This window comes from Hylobates moloch, unplaced genomic scaffold (genome assembly GCF_009828535.3).
Source record: "Hylobates moloch isolate HMO894 unplaced genomic scaffold, HMol_V3 SCAFFOLD_1, whole genome shotgun sequence".
NCBI classification, from domain to species: Eukaryota; Metazoa; Chordata; class Mammalia; order Primates; family Hylobatidae; genus Hylobates; species Hylobates moloch.
Window position 1 is genome coordinate 215,476,211 of NW_026652276.1, and position 17,691 is coordinate 215,493,901.

The following is a 17,691-nucleotide window of genomic DNA, read 5'->3' on the forward strand; positions in this document are numbered from 1 at the left end:
TGGTTTCTAAATATCAATTTCCACTAAAAGGAAATCTCCCTGGATAAATGTAGGTCTGGAACAGGAAAGCAATGAAGTTACCAAAGACTATAAAGATTACATGAAAAGAATGCAAAAGCCAATTTGAAGTGCTCTTAGTGGCAAAGAGGATAATTTGGGCATCAATAATAATAGCAATAGATTATAACATTGAATATATTTAAATTCATGAATTCAAAGAACACTAAATGACAACTAATTGGTCACCTTGGACGGCGCTTGGAAGCCTCATTTTAAAAACTAAAATAAAAGAATGACTCAATCATTATTCAGGGTTCCTATTCAAACTATACCTCAGGGTAGCCAAATAATTGATTAGGAGAAATTTCTCCTTAAAGAAGTATGCCAGCTAATACATGAAGAAAGAATGGTGTAATTAGTATTTCACTGTTTTGTAATGTAATGAAATAATGGATTTAAGTAATGATCATCAATGACTACTATAAATAATACAAATAAATAAATACAAATAAAGAGGCAGCCAGTCATTCTACCGGAATAGAAGAATACAACGTATAGGAAGTAGCCAAAAAACAAAACAAAACAAAAATTGGATCTGAATTTTATCAAGCCTCTAGGTCTTATTAAGTGTTGCCAAGATATTCGGGGGATAGGGTGATATGAAAAATAGATTTCTGGGAATGCAATAATCAGCAGAATCCAGAGGGCAGGAAACTATAAAGTGATGTTTTTTGGGGTTTTTTTGGTTTTGGGCTTTTTTTTTTTTTTTTTTTTTTTTTTTTTTTTTTTTTTTTTTTTTTTGAGACAGTGTCTTACTCTGTCATCCAGGCTCCTGGCCTCAAGCAATCATCTGGCCTCAGCCTCCTGAGTGGCTGAGACTATGGGCATGTGTCACCATGCCCGCCTAATTGTTTCTTGTATTTTTCATAGAGACAGGGTCTCACTATGTTGCTTCTGGCCTCAAGTAGTCCTCCTGCCTCAGCCTCCCAAAGAGCTGGGATTACAGGTGGTGTGAGCCACCACACCCAGCGAACAGAGCACAAGGAGAGAAGGTGGGGATGTGTAGTTTTGCATATTTTCAAAATATTTCATAATAAAAAGATTTTTGAAAATTAAAAAGCAAAACTTTGGTGCTCTCAAATAAAGATAAAAAATGTTAACATGCATGGTGAATTCAGATTTTGTGATCCTGAAGTTGTACGATCGGGATTTTCTTTTAAAGAATACAAAATTAAGAATTCAGTGTTAGGTACAAAGCCTGAGATGGTGCTCATGCAAGTGAGGGCGACTGAAGGTCAAGTTTTGTTACCTTCATGGTAAATCCAACTCCGTGATCACAGCTTTGCAGCTCCTGACCCTCTGGTACCTGCATATCACTCTAGCTTTCACTCTGCTGGGCGCCCTGTAAGTCTACTCTCTGAGCGTCCCCACACTGGCTTCCTCCCGTTCTTCCAATGTATCTTAGTCGCTTCCATCCCTTGGCTCACCCTGTTCTGCCCACAAACTTCTCTGCACTCCCACAATTCTTGGAATTGTTCTTTTCCTCCCTGTTTCAGATATATTAGTTGCCACTTCCTCTGTTTCTTAGAGAAATGGATGAGAATGAAAAGCGGCACTACTTGTTCATTTTCCTTCGACAAAATAATTTTCTCTCAATTTTGTATGTATTTAATTTTAACAAAGTAAAACTTCTTATGCATATATATTCATCAGATTTAAAAAATGAGTTTCTTAAAGTTACAAAACCAGGAATAGATTGGTAAATTCATGAAGCAAGAAAGTAGCTAATCAAAACTCTTATGAAAACTTCTGGGGTTGATTAAGAATAGCCATAATTCTGTGTAACAAATCCCCTCAAGAGGTGGAATCTATTTCCCTACACCTTGGCCCTGTCCTGGCCTTGAGACTTGCTTTGATCAATAGAAGGTGACGGAAGTGACACTGTACACATTCCAAGAGTAGGCCTCCTACAATGCTGCTACATATGAACAAGTCCAAGTTAGCCTCATGGAAAACGAAAAACATGTGAAGAGGGGTCCCTGCCTTCCCTGACATCCCGGTCCACTCCAGTAAAGCCCACAGAGGTGAAGAAACCCAGCTGAACACCACATGGTTCTGAGACTGGCTTATCAGCTGATTCCTGCCCAAATCGCCAACCCACAAAATCACGAGCAAATAAACAGTTGCTGTTATAACCAGTTGGTTTGTTACACGAAAACAGCTAATCGATATACCTTCTTAATCTCAATTATCTAAAAAGGATATCACTCCTCACTGATTCATAGCTAAGGGGTTCTAGAAGGAATATTACTATGAACAATACACATTTCTTTATTCTGTGCATCACGTGAAAATGGTCAGAATCAAAATGGAGTCACTGATGTTAAAAAACAAACAGAAGACTCTGACAAATACAGCTGGGAAGACCATGAAAAGAGAGTTCTAATCGTTGTACACCTGAAAACCAAAAGTACCACGAAAGACGGTGAAAACCACAACCTTGAACAAAGGCCATTGCAACTGAACACAAAACATACTCTGCAAGGACCTCTGAACAACTGCGCGTCCAACCTCAGACTAACACTTTCATGATTGATCTTTGGAGCCAAGGCTAATTATTTCAAAGCAATTAGATAATCCTCCTTTTTTCCTTGAAAAATTTTGTCTTCCTTTATTTCCCCAAATATACACATAGTTTACTGTGGCATGCATATTCCCATTGCAGTGGTCTATTCCCAGAGAAATATTTTTCTTATAGGGACCCTCTCTCTGTTATTTAGGTTGACAGTCACTAAGGATTTACTATTTCAACAATACTAGCACTGCATGTCATCCAGTATACACTGGGAAAATAAGATGCCTCAAGTGCATATCCAGGAGACTTTGTGGCCACCAGATTATGAGGCATGCATGTATTTATTTATTTATTTTGGGGACAGAGTCTGTCTCTGTCGCCCAGGCTGTAGTGCAGTGGCACGATCTTGGCTCACTGCACTCTCCACCTCCCAGATTCAAGTGATTCTCAGGCCTCCCAAGCAGCTGGGACTATAGGTACGTGCCACCATGCCTGGCTTATTGTTGGATTTTTAGCAGAGACAGGGTTTCACCATGTTGGCCAGGCTTGTCTCAAACCCCTGAGCTCAAGTGATCTACCTGCCTCGGCCTCCCAAAGTGCTGGGATTACAGGCGTGAGCCACTATGCCCGGCCCATGCATGTATTATTAATGTTGAAGTAGATAATTTAACAAACATCAATGAAGTGTAAGATTTTTCACTCATAGGTGCAAAATATCATGCCAATTGCCTTCTATGAGCTGTCATAAGCCACAGCCTAGAGATTCAATTCCAAGATTCAACCAAAGCCAACTCATAAAGAAGAACATGTAAAAGACAGAAAAACCCACTACCTGCAGGCTGAAACAGATGCTGTGACGTGGTCCTGGCCTGTCATGGCGTGTCACAGCATGGCACAGGCCTATATCATGTTCCCCAGATTGCTGACTACCAACTAGTTACAGCTGACTCCAATCAGGTAGGGATTTGACCATCTCTGCACTGAACCTGCAACTGCAACTTTTAAAATTGAAACAGTGGTTCTCACCTCTCCTCCCTAGACTCCATTTCACAGAGGAAACCATCACAGGGAAAGAAAGCCCTTGTTTTTTCTTCCTTCTTTGCTTTGCTTTCTTTCTCTCCTTCCTTCCTTCCTTCCTCCCTCCCTCCCTCCCTCCCTCCTCCTTCCTGCCTTCCTGCCTTCCTATCTTCCCTTCTTTCTTTCTTTCTTTTTTTTGAGACAGGGTCTCACTGTCGCCCAGGCTGGAGTGCAGTGACACGATCTCGGCTCACTGCAACCTCTGCCTCCCAGGTTCAAGTGATTCTCCTGTCTCAGCCTCCCAAGCAGCTGGGATTGCATACACGTGCCCCCACGCCCAGCTAATTTTTGTATTTTTAGTAGAGACAGGGTTTCACTATGTTGTCCAGGCTTCTTTCTCTCCCTCCCCCAACTCTTCTTTCTTTCCTTTCTCTCTCCCTCCCTACTTTCCAACTTTTGGCTGGGTTGAATTTGTTGACTCATCCTGAACAAGCAGAAACTCCAATGATACTGTCACCCAAGAAAACTTTGTACAAGTTTGCTATGTTTAATAATTCATTCACAGAATCCTTAATCTCACAAAAGCCTAGAATGAATTTCCTGTTTGCTTATGGCAGGGAAGCTACTGTGGCCAGGCTCCAACTCCTCCCACTGTAGATAGCACCAGCCTTCTTAAGCAGCATGTGGCCAGGCACAGTAGCTCACCCCTGTAATCCCAGCACTTGGGAAGGCCGAGGTGGGCGGATCACCTGACGTCAGTAGTTTGAGACCAGCCTGTCTCTACTAACAATATAAAAATTAGCGAGGAGTCACGGTGGGCGCCTGTAATCCCAGCTACTCGGGAGGCTGAGGCAGGAGAATTGCTTGAACTCAGGAGACAGAGGTTGCAGTGAGCTGAGATCGCACCACTGCACTCTAGCCTCGGCGACAGAGCAAGACTGTCTCAAAAACAGCAACAAAAAGCAGGACGTGAGACTTCTACCTGCTCACTCAGAATCATTTCTGCACCAACCATGGCCACGTTTGTGGAGCTCAGTACCAAAGCCAAGATGCCCATTGTGGGCCTGGGCACTTGGAAGGTAAATATGCAAATCTTTGCACACCCTTCTTCTCTGGAGGCGTGTTTGGGTGTTTTCTCTTTCTGCATTCAGCCAGGAAAGCCTGGAGGTCAGGCAGGGGTTTGGAGAGGTGAGATTCAGCCCTGGAGCTGGGACTCAGGTTGCTTTCTTTTCTCAGAGCTGATTCAGCTGCAAAGCTCCAAGGCTGGCTTTCCCAGCAGTGATGAGAGCTTCTCTAGCAAGTATCAAATTTCAAGCAGCTGTTAGACTTAAAACTGTTTTCCAGGGCAGTTTCTCTCTCTGGTTCTAGGAAACTTAATTGGGCTCAGCGTTTCCCCAGAGTCTTGGCTGTGGGTTTGTTGTGGGCTGGGTGGTTGAGGAGAGGATGCAGAGCCCGAAGTCCTTGGCACCCCTTTGCAGGTCACCCTGTGGGACTTGGGCTAGCAGCATCCCTATGACCTGGGAACCCGTTAGAAATGCAAACTGGCCGGGTGTGGGGGCTCATGCCTGTAATCCCAGCACTTTGGGAAATCCAGACGGGAGGATTGCTTAAGCCCATGAGTTGGAGACCAGCCTGGGCAACATGGCAAGAACCCATATCTACAAAAAATAAGTAAATTTTCTGGGCATGGTGGCATGCACCTGTAGTCCCAGCCACTTGGGAGGCTGAGGTGGAGATTGAGTGTTGAGCCTGAGAGGTCAAGGCTGCAGTGAGCAGTGATTGTGCCACTGCACTCCAGTCTGGGCAACAGAGTGAGATCCAAGAAAGAAAGAGAGAAAGAGAAAGAGCGACAGAGAGAAACAAAATGCAAAGTCTCAGGCTCCACCCAAGGCTACCTAATGGGCATCTGCACTTTAACAAGATCCCTAGGTGGTTCCTGTACACATTGAAATCTGCAACATGCTGGCGCTGCAGAGAGCATGGGCTGGGAGTCGTGAGCTCCACCCGGCTGTGTTAATGACAGCTGGCAAAACGTGGTAAGGCACATCCAGGACTCAGTGAGGCAGGTTCCTGGGCCTCTCTTAGGCTAAGTTTGAAGTTGTTCCTTCACCACTTCCTTCTGCCTTCTTTGCCATTTCCATCCATGATAACACCACCCTAACTAGGGATCAGAAGCAGTCTTTGGAGTTTCTCTTCTCTCCTGTCCCTCATGGCTAATGTCCCTGCTGAGACTTCTGCCTCTGGCTCTCTTTCCTTCTGTGCACCGTGATTTTTCTCCTCTTCCATCCCGAGCTAGAGGTTAGGACCCTCTGCTGCAGCACTAGGTCATTCTCAGGATACACTCTTGGTGTATCTGGATGAACAGATCACTTCCAGCTTGATTCATGCACAGCGTCTCTTGCTTGAATAGCAAGATTTGGCCAAAATCAGAGCTTCAATCCCATATAAATGGAATAAATAATCACTTCCAGATCTCCAGGGAATCTGCTCACCCTGGGTTAAGTTTACCAGACAGTTTCAGAATTTTGGAATTGAATGTAAGAATTATGAAGGGACCGACATAAGGACATAATCATAAAATGAATTCACTTTCCTTCTTTTCTTTTGAAAAGTTTTCTAAAGTGTGTATCCTCCCAGATACACCCTGGCAAAGGAGACCCCCGTGAGGCCTTGGTTTGGAGAAACTGGGCCGTGTGGGGCAGCCTGTTGAAGGTGGTCTGCGGATGAGAGAATATGAAGGTTGCTGAGTGTGGTGTAATTCCAGCTACTCTGGAGGTGGGAGGATTGTTTGAACCTGGGAGTGTGAGGCCAGCCTGGGCAACACGGCAGGGCCCCATCTCTTAAAAAAAAAAATACATGTGTGATGGGCTTTTCTTTTGCCTTTCAGTCTCCTCTCGGCAAAGTGAAGGAAGCGGTGAAGGTGGCCATTGATGCAGGATATCGCCACATTGACTGTGCCTATGTCTATCAGAATGAACATGAGGTGGGGGAAGCCATCCAAGAGAAGATCCAAGAGAAGGCTGTGAAGCGGGAGGACCTGTTCATCGTCAGCAAGGTGCACATGGTGCATTTGGTGGGAGGCCTTCACTTCAAGGCAGGCAGAAGTATCTGGGTCGGGTTGGCAGCAAGAACTCTGTCAGCCTTTTCTACATGTACCCGTTTTCATCTCTGCCTTGATAACATCCGTGGATACAATACTATCCATACTCCAAGCCGTTATTGATATTTGAACATGTCGTGGCTGCCCCACCTGCCTGTAGGTTGTTTTTCCCATAGTGGGCTTGGTTCCATGGAGCCCTGCACTGCCCTGGACCTCCCTGTTCCCCATCAGAGGGATCTACCATCTGCCCAGAGGCAGTCAGAGGCCAAGGGTGCAGGCGGGTCTTGATCTGCAGGCTCCCTTTCAACACTGTGATCTCAGCGACTGTGCCCCTGAGGCTCTCTCAGCCAGGGGGCATTTTGGAAAATGGTAGGGGCATTTTTCTATTGTCACATATGAATTTCTTTATTCAGTCTAGTAAAAGGTGGGGTATACAATGTTATAAAAAAGAAGAGGATGTTGGGTGTGAGAGGGCTGAGAATCACTGGATGTATATTATACACAACTTGCTGAAAAAAAATAACACTAGTTCTAGGTACTTGGAAAAAGCATACCTCTGGTAGGACAAATAGACCTCACTGTGTAGCAGCCCAGTCTGGATAAAGCCTTTGTAAAATTGTCACTTGGGGCCTTATGGGCTTGATAAGAGACCTATCATATAGGTCAGATAAAGGACCATCTGCTCCCAAAGGCCTGAGAACGCTTGACATTTAAAAGCTACACACAGTTCCTGCTCTCAGAGAGCCCACAGCTGAGGAAGAGACTGAGATAAGTCAACAAATTTCAAATCTGTGGCCACAGTTACTTCAATGATCTGAGACACATATAGAGTACTAGGAGAGTTGAAAAAGTCAATTGCTTTTAACACTTAAGACATGTCATTGACATGCTGAGCCCTGGTGATGTTCCACACTGTGTCATGGATCTTAATCAGCTTTGTTATAAATGGTTTGTGCTGGGTTAGATCAGGATGCAAATCAAAAAGCAGGGACAATGAGTATGATATGGCCCTTCCTTTTCCCAGTGTTAATAGACCATTGCTACACTCTTTGCAGCTGTGGCCCACTTTCTTTGAGAGACCCCTTGTGAGGAAAGCCTTTGAGAAGACCCTCAAGGACCTGAAGCTGAGCTATCTGGACGTGTATCTTATTCACTGGCCACAAGGATTCAAGGTTTAAGACACTCTCTTTCTCAGCCTCTGGTTTCTGAGCAGGTGCCAGAAAATAGTAGCTGCACCAGGGCTGGGGGCTGGTGTGGACTGGAGCAGGATGCCTTGCACTTCATAATTGGGGATGGCAGGTAGTCAGGAAGAGACCTTGGAGCAGAAACACACTGGCCTGGAAGGGAGGCTGAGGCCATGTGTGCTGCTGAGGTGGCCACATGCCTGGGTTTTCTTGCAGTTATGTCTGAGAGAAGCCATGACTTCTGGCAGCCCAGACAAGTTGCAACTGCCATATCACCTTTGTCTTGATTCCACGCCCCAGGGTTGTCCTCCCAATCTCTTGGGTTACTCTTGCATAACTATATTCCAGGGCTTAATTATTTTATTAAGCAAAGCACACCCAGGAGTGGCATCTTGGAGAAAAGCCCAAGTACGGTGATGCTGGAAGGAAGCCAGTAGGGATCCTGGCACCCATTGCCTGGGGCTCTGCTCTTACCTGCTCCTGACGGGTGGGAGAGACAAATTTCCAGCTCTCTCCCCTCCTGACTAGCTGGAGTGATGATGGCCTGCCATCCCTAATTCCACGCCTCTTCTAGAGGCTGCAAGGATGGAAGTTGGCCAATATCTTCTCCAGAAAACCACAGCTTGGATATCTAATCCTTATCCAGTGATATTGAAATGAAAGTTTGCCCTTGGGTGTATATGGGATCTAGGTGTATGAGGTTAATGTCCATGGTGATAATGGACTTCTGGAATGTACTAGCAGCAAATCTTAAAGTCAATCCAGTCGTTTCTAAAATATTAATATGCTACAGTAGATACAGAGATTTTATTTAAATTCACATTCTTGTAGTATGTACTCCAGAGCTTGAAAAAGTGGTATGCAGATGTGGTATTTAGCAAAAGTCAGGATCCTGAAAACTTGTTGAACAGAACCAAGTGTCCTGATGCAGATTCCAGTAAACTTTTCATTCTGTGTTTACAGTCTGGGGATGACTTTTTCCCCAAAGATGATAAAGGTAATGCGATCGGTGGAAAAGCAACGTTTTTGGATGCCTGGGAGGTAGGTTCCAGCTTCCTCTAAGTGTGCTGGGAGAGAAATCCTCAGTTATCCATGAGATTCCCATTGATATGAAAAAGGCCATGTGCCTGATGCTTTCTAATTTCATGATTGTGATTCTCTAGCTCTTCTAATATCTTCCTCATCACCTTTGGCTTTTGGGTGCATCTGATACTATTTATATTTCAAGGCTAGTACTGAGTCTTCAAATAAGACTGGAAATACAATGTACCCCAATTTGGGGAATACACATGCTGTTCTCAAACCAAGGTGAAGCATTTGGAACAGGGGGTTTGGGCCTGGGTTTTCTCATAGCAGCTGAGTAACCTGGGGTCAGTTTTGTAACTCATGTAGGGCTCAGTTTTCTCTTCTTAAAAAAGAAGTCTTATAATACATACTAATAATATATATCTTTCAGTGTGTGGTAAAGATTAAGATGCTTTACATGCCAGGAACATTATTCATAAAGCCCATTTAATCATTTAACCGTAGGAGACAGGGTTAACATCCCCATTTATAAATAATGACGTTTGAAACCTAGATTGTTTGATGACTTGCCCAGGTCACATCACAATGTGTGTGGCAGAGCTGGGATTGGACCCAGACTCATGTGAATCACAAGTCCAACCACCAAAGCCATCAGCATGGTGCTTGGAAGGCAGTGAAGACACATCCAGAAATCAGGGAGCCTGAGTGCCCTACTTCTCAGATCTAACCATGACCTGTTTCATATCATTCACATTCAAACTGAATGAAGGGATGAACATTTTCTCTGGTCATTTTTTATTATTTATACCCTTTTGCAAATGCTAATAGAGAATGAAGTGGAGGAATAAGTTATAAATGAACAGTGGCATATGACTCCAAGAGTTAATCGTGTTATTTTGGTAGCTGTCTATGTAGGGGTGCATGTAGTTGCGAGTTTGTATTGTGTTTTACAGGCAAAAATATGTTTCAACTTTCTGAAATGCTTACAATTGACATGATTCACTTAAATGTAGCATTTTCTGTGTGTTGTTTGTTCAAAAGCATTAATCCACAAGCACAGCTTTTTGTTGTTGTTGTTGTTTTGTTTTAGACAGTCTCACTCTGTTACCCAGGCTGGAGTGCAGTGGCATGATTTCGGCTCACTGCAACGTCCCTCTACCAAGTAAAAGCCATTCTCCTGCCTCAGCCTCCTGAGTAGCTGGGACTAGAGGTGCGTGCCACCACGCCCGACTAATTTTTGTATTTTTAGTAGGGATGGGGTTTCATCATGTTGGCCAGTCTGGTCTCGAACTCCTGACCTCAAGGGATCCACCTGTCTTGGCCTCCCAAAGTGCTCAGATTACAGGTGTGAGCCAGCGCACCTGGCTATTTGCATTACATATGATAAGATTTTTTTCCCTTAACTCCTATGACGATATGGAGTATGGCAAGTATGTCATTGTAGCCTGCTTCTCGCAGTGCTATGTTTTCTAAATGAATACAAGAACGACTGCTAAATAAAACATTTGAAAGGCATGAAAAGATATCAGTGATCACGGTCAGAGGCTCTGATTTGAAACGAGCAGGCTTGAATATGTAAGTGTTGGATGTTTATGTAGACCCACGACCAGTTCAGTAGATACCTCATTGACCACCTTGAAGCAGAGAGGAGGAAAAAAGTGTAAAGAAGTCAAGTTCTAATACAGGAAAACTAACCTGACTTATGATGCACAAAAACTTTTAAATTACCTAATTGCCCCGTCTGAAATTTTGGGAAACCTAATGATTTCATAGCTTCTAAACTCTACTGCCCAATTTGGATAACTTCATCTATGCTAGTGGTTCTCAACATGGCTATGCATTAGAATCACCTGAGGAGTTTTAAAATCCCAATGTCTAGGCTACAACTCAGACAAAATCTGTAAGAAACTCTGGGGGGTGAAACCCAGGCACCGGTCATTTTTTTTTTTTTAATTTAGAGAGAGTCTGTCTCTGTTGCCCAGGCTGGAGTACAATGGCAGGATCATAGTTTAGTACAGCCTCGGACTCCTGGGCTCAAGCAATCCTCCCGAGTAGCTGGGATCAGAGGCACATGCCACCACATCCAGCTAATTAAAACAATTTCTTTTTGTAGAGACAGGGTCTTGCTATGTTGCCCAGGATGGTCTCCAACACCTGGCCTCAAGCAATCCTCCTGTCTCAGCCTCTGATAATATGTATCAGAAACACATATATTATTAGTAAGTATTAAAAGACTTTTTTTAAGAAGAGAAAACTAAGGCCTACAAGAGTGAAGAAACTTATCCTAGGTTACTCAAACCTAGGCCCAAAACCCCTGTTCCGATCCTCCTGTCACCTCCCAAAGTGCTGAGATTACAGTCATGAGCCACTGCATCCAGCTAGTATTTTTTAAAGCTCCCTGGTGATTCCAAATTGCAGCCAAAGTTGAGAAGGGCTGGATAAAGTGTTCCCTGAACATGTCATGCTTATCCCTGCCTCTGAGCTTTGCACCTATCTTCCTGTCTCATATGCTCATGTTTTTCCCACTTTTCTCTCTCTCTCTTTTTTTTTTTTTTTTTGAGGCCCAGCTTTTACGCTACCTGAAGGACTCCCCTGACAACTGTGGGCTGTGTGAATCTCTTCCTTCTCTGCCCTTTCTGACTCTGTCTATGCCACTGTCATGTTATCTGAGGCAGCCTCAGTGTCACAATTGATGGCTCCATAGAAGGGAACTCTAGCACTTTAACTGGATTATAAGAATCCCAGAAAAAGGAAGCACATTGTATACTTTGACATCCTGACAACTTCTGGGCAGGATCTGGAACATGTAATAGGTGACTACTAAATACATGTTGCATTGGAGGCTGCTGCTAACATATATCTTTGGGCAAGTTTCAAAAATGCCCAATATAGGCTAAAAATTATACAAAGATTCCCTTCCTTGTGTGTCCATGCAGTTTCTGTACCAGGAAGCATGGCTGGATATGCAGACAGTGGGTCAGGCTTCAGCCCCACACAACTCCATGACCGGGTGCCCCTGCCAGGGTGTAATCTGAATGCATGACCTTCCTGCACACCAAAGCATGCTTGGTGTGGGAGATAGTGACTCAGGACCCACAAGTGAGGCTTCTCCATATGCTGCAGCCTCTTCCTGACTAACACAGCTTGCCCAGGTTTGGGTGTGAAATGCATACACACAATAGTAGCTCCCTGCTATCATTTGGATTCATTAAAAATTAAATCATCTCATAAGCTTGCAAATGTTGATTTTTATTTACTTTTTATTTTTTTGCATTACAAAACTTTCATACTTCCCCTGTGTACAGAAGTTTAATTTTTAATGTGTTTCTTCACGTGTAAGGTGAGAGTGGCAAGAACATAAAATCTTTACCTCTTACTCCTAGTTTTTCTTGGGCTGGGGAGGGGCAGTAGGGCTGGAACCAATCACTGATGGGCACCCAGGCCCCGGACTGAAATTTACTGTGAATGCTTTGGCTAACCCTGTTGTGGTGGATCCTTTGCCAATTTCTGCCCCAGGGAGGACTAAGGCAAGCCAGGGTCCCTGTAGTTCCCCTGGAGCTGCCCATAAGGTATTCCTTTCTATGACAGGCCATGGAGGAGCTGGTGGATGAGGGGCTGGTGAAAGCCCTTGGGGTCTCCAATTTCAGCCACTTCCAGATCGAGAAGCTCTTGAACAAACCTGGACTGAAATATAAACCAGTGACTAACCAGGTAAATGCTGTTCAGTATAAGGGTAAGGGTCTTGCCCTATTACTTCTTAAGCATTGGAAGGAAGGTTCTATGCTGTGCCCTGAGTCTCATCTCAGGGGTCAGTGATCCGGACATTTTGGGGAGGTGTGAGACTGATCTCATGGGAGATTTAGCAAGTATCGCAGTGGGCAGGTGTTTGGCCTTTGCTTGGTGGACTTTTTTTGTGTGTAGAACTCCCTGTGAACAACTCACAACAGAGCCAGCTTTCCCTGTGAGGAGGATTGTTTGCTGTTGCAGGTTGAGTGTCACCCATACCTCACGCAGGAGAAACTGATCCAGTACTGCCACTCCAAGGGCATCACCGTTACGGCCTACAGCCCCCTAGGCTCTCCGGATAGACCTTGGTGAGGCTTCCAACTGGTGAATCTTTCTCTTGCAAATCTTAAAAACATTATTTTGTAATTGGCAAATGTTGGTGTGAGTCCATAAGTCACTGGAAAGAAAAATGTGTGTAAGGTAATGTGTTTGGTATACCCAAATGGGATGACAGTGGGAAAAAGTGGGAATTAAACAACAACAACAACAAGGGTGACATGCTTGACCCTCTGGGAATATTTCCAGTTCAGCCACCCAAGGGTGAACCAGGCTTTGCAAAATGCTGAGGCTTCAGAGCCCAGGGGAAGGACCCAAGTTTCCAGGTCCTCCTGCCTGTCTTCCAGATGGAGAGGCTCTGATGATCAGTCTTGAGACCCACATTGGAGTGCTGTCCATCTGTACATGGTAGCCATGGTGATTATTCACATCAGCATCTTTCTGCCCCTAGGGCCAAGCCAGAGGACCCTTCCCTGCTGCAGGATCCCAAGATTAAGGAGATTGCTGCAAAGCACAAAAAAACCACAGCCCAGGTACCATATTTTTATTTTCTTCTTAACCAACAACTCATTCTTCCAGTCTCATGTTTCATATCTTGTGTTGTCCTCAATTGACTCCTTAAAGGGAAAGAACACAGGAGCTGAAGCCCTCTAAAGTGTTTCCTTCGAAGTCTGTTGGAACCTCTAGGAAACACAAGAGCTGTCACTGAAGCAAAGATAGCTTCTGTCTCACAGCTTCCTGTTAAGCCCTACAGCCCAGTGGCAAAGTACGGCTTTGGAGTCTAGGGATATGGATGCAGATGCCAACTCTACCTCTGATCAGCCTTATGACCCCCAAGCTACTTTCTTTATTCCTAAAAAATGAAGATCACAGGGTTGTCCCTAAGACGAAGGGAGAGAATGAGGCAGAGGACTGGCACAAGTCTAATAGCTGTGAAGGGCTTAGTCATTATTAGCGATTGTACCTGAAGCCACAGTGAGCTGCGGAGATGTTTTATTCTTCCTTTCCATAAAAGGAGGGGTCTTTGGAGCTGACTGGAAGCCTGATGTCCCCTTTCCGCACAGGTTCTGATCCGTTTCCATATCCAGAGGAATGTGATTGTGATCCCCAAGTCTGTGACACCAGCACGCATTGTTGAGAACATTCAAGTAAGATTCCGGCTGGTTGGCCCTGGTATTCCTCAGTGAGTGGGGGACAGGCAGACCTTCTCACTAGGCTTCTCACCTCATCCCTGCACTGCCTTTTGCCCCCTCCCTTCCCACCACCCTATCATTTTCCAGCCCAGGGAGCTAGGCTTGGTAGAGCTGAGATGAAAGATCCATGGGCTAAGGACATCCTGGGGCAGCGCCTGGTGAAGTCCTGTCAGGTCTGAGCACAGCTGTGCCTCACACCACTGAGAAGACCCTCAGTTGCCACTGAGCAGCTAGGCCCTGGGCCACGCACAAGAGCAGACTGTCCTGGCCTCCCTGCTCACTTCCCGGCAGCAGAGGAGGTGTCAACTGTCCTTGGAGAAGTGTCCTCTGGAAGGGGCCATCATGGAGCACAGGGCGTGTGCACACCTGGGTTTTAGTGCCTGTGAGCCTAGTCTTCCTCCCCCCAGATCACTGAACACTACAAATACTGCGGTCTTTGTGTAGGACCTAATTTAGAGAAAAATTTGTATCCCTTGGACAGAATGGGAAAAACTCCTGTGGCCAGTTTGTGCTGTGAATGTAAGCTCCCTCCCTGCTAGAATGGCCGGCAGTCTCCAGCCACAGCTAGAATGGCTTTACTGATGTTTTATTGGAACTCCTACCTTTCCAGGTCTTTGACTTTAAATTGAGTGACGAGGAGATGGCAACCATACTCAGCTTCAACAGAAACTGGAGGGCCTGTAACGTGTTGCAGTAAGTAGCATGGAGTTAACTAGAAGCATTGCCAGGAGTTTTTCTAAACTGGTAGAGGGTTAGTTGGAAGGATTAGAAGGCTGCTGGGACTACTTGTGTCTTCAAATACTATTTTGGGGCAGTTTTGAAAGTTAAAAGTGGAGTACCTGGGAATCACTGCGGGGGACACATCTCTAATTGCTGCTCATTGTCTGAACTTCTGGATGTAGAGCTAGAATTGTAAGAGAAGGTGTGTTGTCAATAGGCAGGAGGCAGAACATTCATTGATTGATTCATTCAATCAATATCTAGTGGTCATCTATGTGCCAGGCATTTTCTAGGTGCTTAGATTATCATACTGTACAAAGTTGCTGCCTCCACAGGCTTAGGGAGGGAGGGAAGAAGAGACAACAGAAATAAATCAACTCAAAATATAGATGTCAGACAGCAACAAATGCTAGACAGAAAAATAAAGTAGGGCAAAGTGGATAGGAAGTGGTGGGTGGTAGTGGGACTGATCCTTTATACAGGGTGGGTAAAGGGAGGCTTTGCTGTGAGGGATATGTCATATGGATATTTTGGGGAACAGCATTCTTGGCAGTGATAACAGCAGGTGCAAAGTCCCTGAGGTGGGATTGTGTTTAGAGCATTCAAGCAAGAAGGCCAGGGAGGCTGGATTAAATAATCTCCAAATGCCTCTTAAAGGAGGTGTTGCTAACTTTACTTAAAATCTTAAATAAGTGGTGAAAAAAAGGTTTCACTCTGGCTCAGCAGGCATTCTAAATCATCTCTTTACAAGCAATACTTTCTGAATAATGTATCTAATTAAATGTATCAAAGAGCATTGTCTGGCATTTATTACTGCCAGGTATGTAATTCAATGACAATTTGAATCTCTTTCAATGTTTCTATAGCCAAAAACGATTTTTCACCTTTTAAAAATGATTTCGGCTGGGCGTGGTGGCTCACGGCTGTAATCCCAGCACTTTGGGAGGCCAAGGTGGGCAGATCAAGAGGTCAGGAGATCAAGACCATCCTGGCTAACATGGTGAAAACCCGTCTCTACCAAAAATTAGCTGGGCATGGTGGCGGGTACCTGTAGTCCCAGCTAATTGGGAGGCTGAGGCAGGAGAGTGGCGTGAACCCGGGAGGTAGAGCTTGCAGTGAGCTGAGATTGCGCCACTGCACTCCAGCCTGGGCGACAGAGTGAGACTCCGTCTCAGAAGAAAAAAAAAAAAAGTTTTCAGTATCTCAAGCACTGCTTGCATATCTTGATATTCCATATCTATCTTGCCCACCCTAAGTATCATAGGAGCTTTTCCTCATCTTACAATGGCTTACTTTCATTGGTGCTTAACAAAGTAGTAGCTACTTAGAGTAAAAAGGAAGGGTGAACATAAAATGGGACTGATCCCCAAACTAAACTGCTTACCTTCCTATGAGCATCATTTCTGGTGGAGGCAATGGGTTGGTGGGCTCAGCAGTAAATCTACCTGGCCTCAAATCCAACTTTAACACTGGTTTATTAGCTGTGTGACATTGTGCAAATTTCCTAGTTTTTCCAAGTTGGTTTCTTTCCTTATAAAGTAGGCCGATAATACTAATCGCAGCTAACATCCACTGAACCTTAGCTTAGAATGTGCCAGGGTCCTTAGCCCTTTTCCCGTGCTATTATCTCATTTAATACTCATAACAATCCCCAAGCTGTCAATTCTGCTGTTGTTTCGTACCTCATGATGTTGTGAGAGTGGATTGGGACAAGACTTGTCAGTCACCTCGCCTGACACCAGGCTTACCATGAGTTGTCATTCCGAGTTTATTCCAGTGCCCTGCTCACTGTCTGCCCTCCTTCCTAGCAAAGCCCTCATATCGATTTGAGGGAAGGTCAAAGTGTGGGCACCCTCCTTATGTTCTTTCAGGGAGGAGGCTGAGAGAGCACAAATACCATAGAGTCCACCAGGGAAGAAAACCTTCTCATCCAGAGTTGTTGCTTTGATGGAACACGGTTTCTCTTTTTTTTTTTTTTTTTTTTTCTGCAGATCCTCTCATTTGGCAGACTATCCCTTCGATGCAGAATATTGAGGTTGAATCTCATGGTGAGATTACACAGGGGATTCTCTTTCTTCGCTGAAGTGTGAATACCTCCACTCATGTCCCATTTTAGCCAAGCTTATCTGAGATCACAGTGAACTTTGTCCTGTTGTAGGCCAGAATCGGGGTGCTGTTTTAGACATTTATTTCTGTATGTTCAACTAGGATCAGAATATCACAGAAAAGCATGGCTGGAATAAGCAAATGACAATGGTTTCCACTTATCTGATCAGAACAAATGTTTATTAAGCACCAGAAACTCTGCCAACACTGAGGATGTAAAGATCAATAATAAAAAATAATAATCATAACCAACATGTATTGAGAGTGTACTATGCGCCAACACAACTTGAAGTGTTTTCCTGTGGGTGAAGTCATTGAATCCTCAGAATAATCCCTTTGGGGTAGGTACTCTTAACCTATTATTATTCACATTTGCTGGAAGAGGAAATGGAGGTGGGGGGAGGGAGGAGGAACTTGCTCAAGGCCACCCAGGTAGTCAGTGACTGAACCAAGTTTCAAAGGCAGGCAGGCTCTGGGAGAGCTCACAGGGATCCATGGTCATCCTCTTTCTCCTGAGTCTTTTCCTGCCAGCTTTCCTCCTTGCCTGTCTCCACTCATTCCCTGTCTTGCTTTCCCACCTTGCCTTCAACACCATTGTGGCAAAGAGTCAATGGCAGAGCCTGCAAACTCCACAAAGATGCTACTGTCCATTGAGAGAGGTGTGGCATTTCCTCCGGAAGTAGGGTGGAAAAACAATAAAGATGCTCA

At 44.6% G+C, this 17,691-nt stretch overlaps 1 protein-coding gene across 1 annotated transcript; it reads left to right on the plus strand.

Moving 5' to 3' along the window:
- The first annotated feature begins 4,260 nt into the window (after nt 1-4,260).
- Nucleotides 4,261-17,231, plus strand: AKR1B10 (aldo-keto reductase family 1 member B10). The gene is made up of 10 exons (XM_032761796.2): nt 4,261-4,671; nt 6,480-6,647; nt 7,748-7,864; nt 8,840-8,917; nt 12,491-12,613; nt 12,890-12,996; nt 13,416-13,497; nt 14,029-14,112; nt 14,768-14,850; nt 16,869-17,231. Exons 1-10 carry the CDS (start codon nt 4,606-4,608, stop codon nt 16,909-16,911), a joined length of 951 nt encoding a protein of 316 aa, XP_032617687.1. The 5' UTR covers nt 4,261-4,605; the 3' UTR covers nt 16,912-17,231.
- Nucleotides 17,232-17,691: the final 460 nt, after the last annotated feature.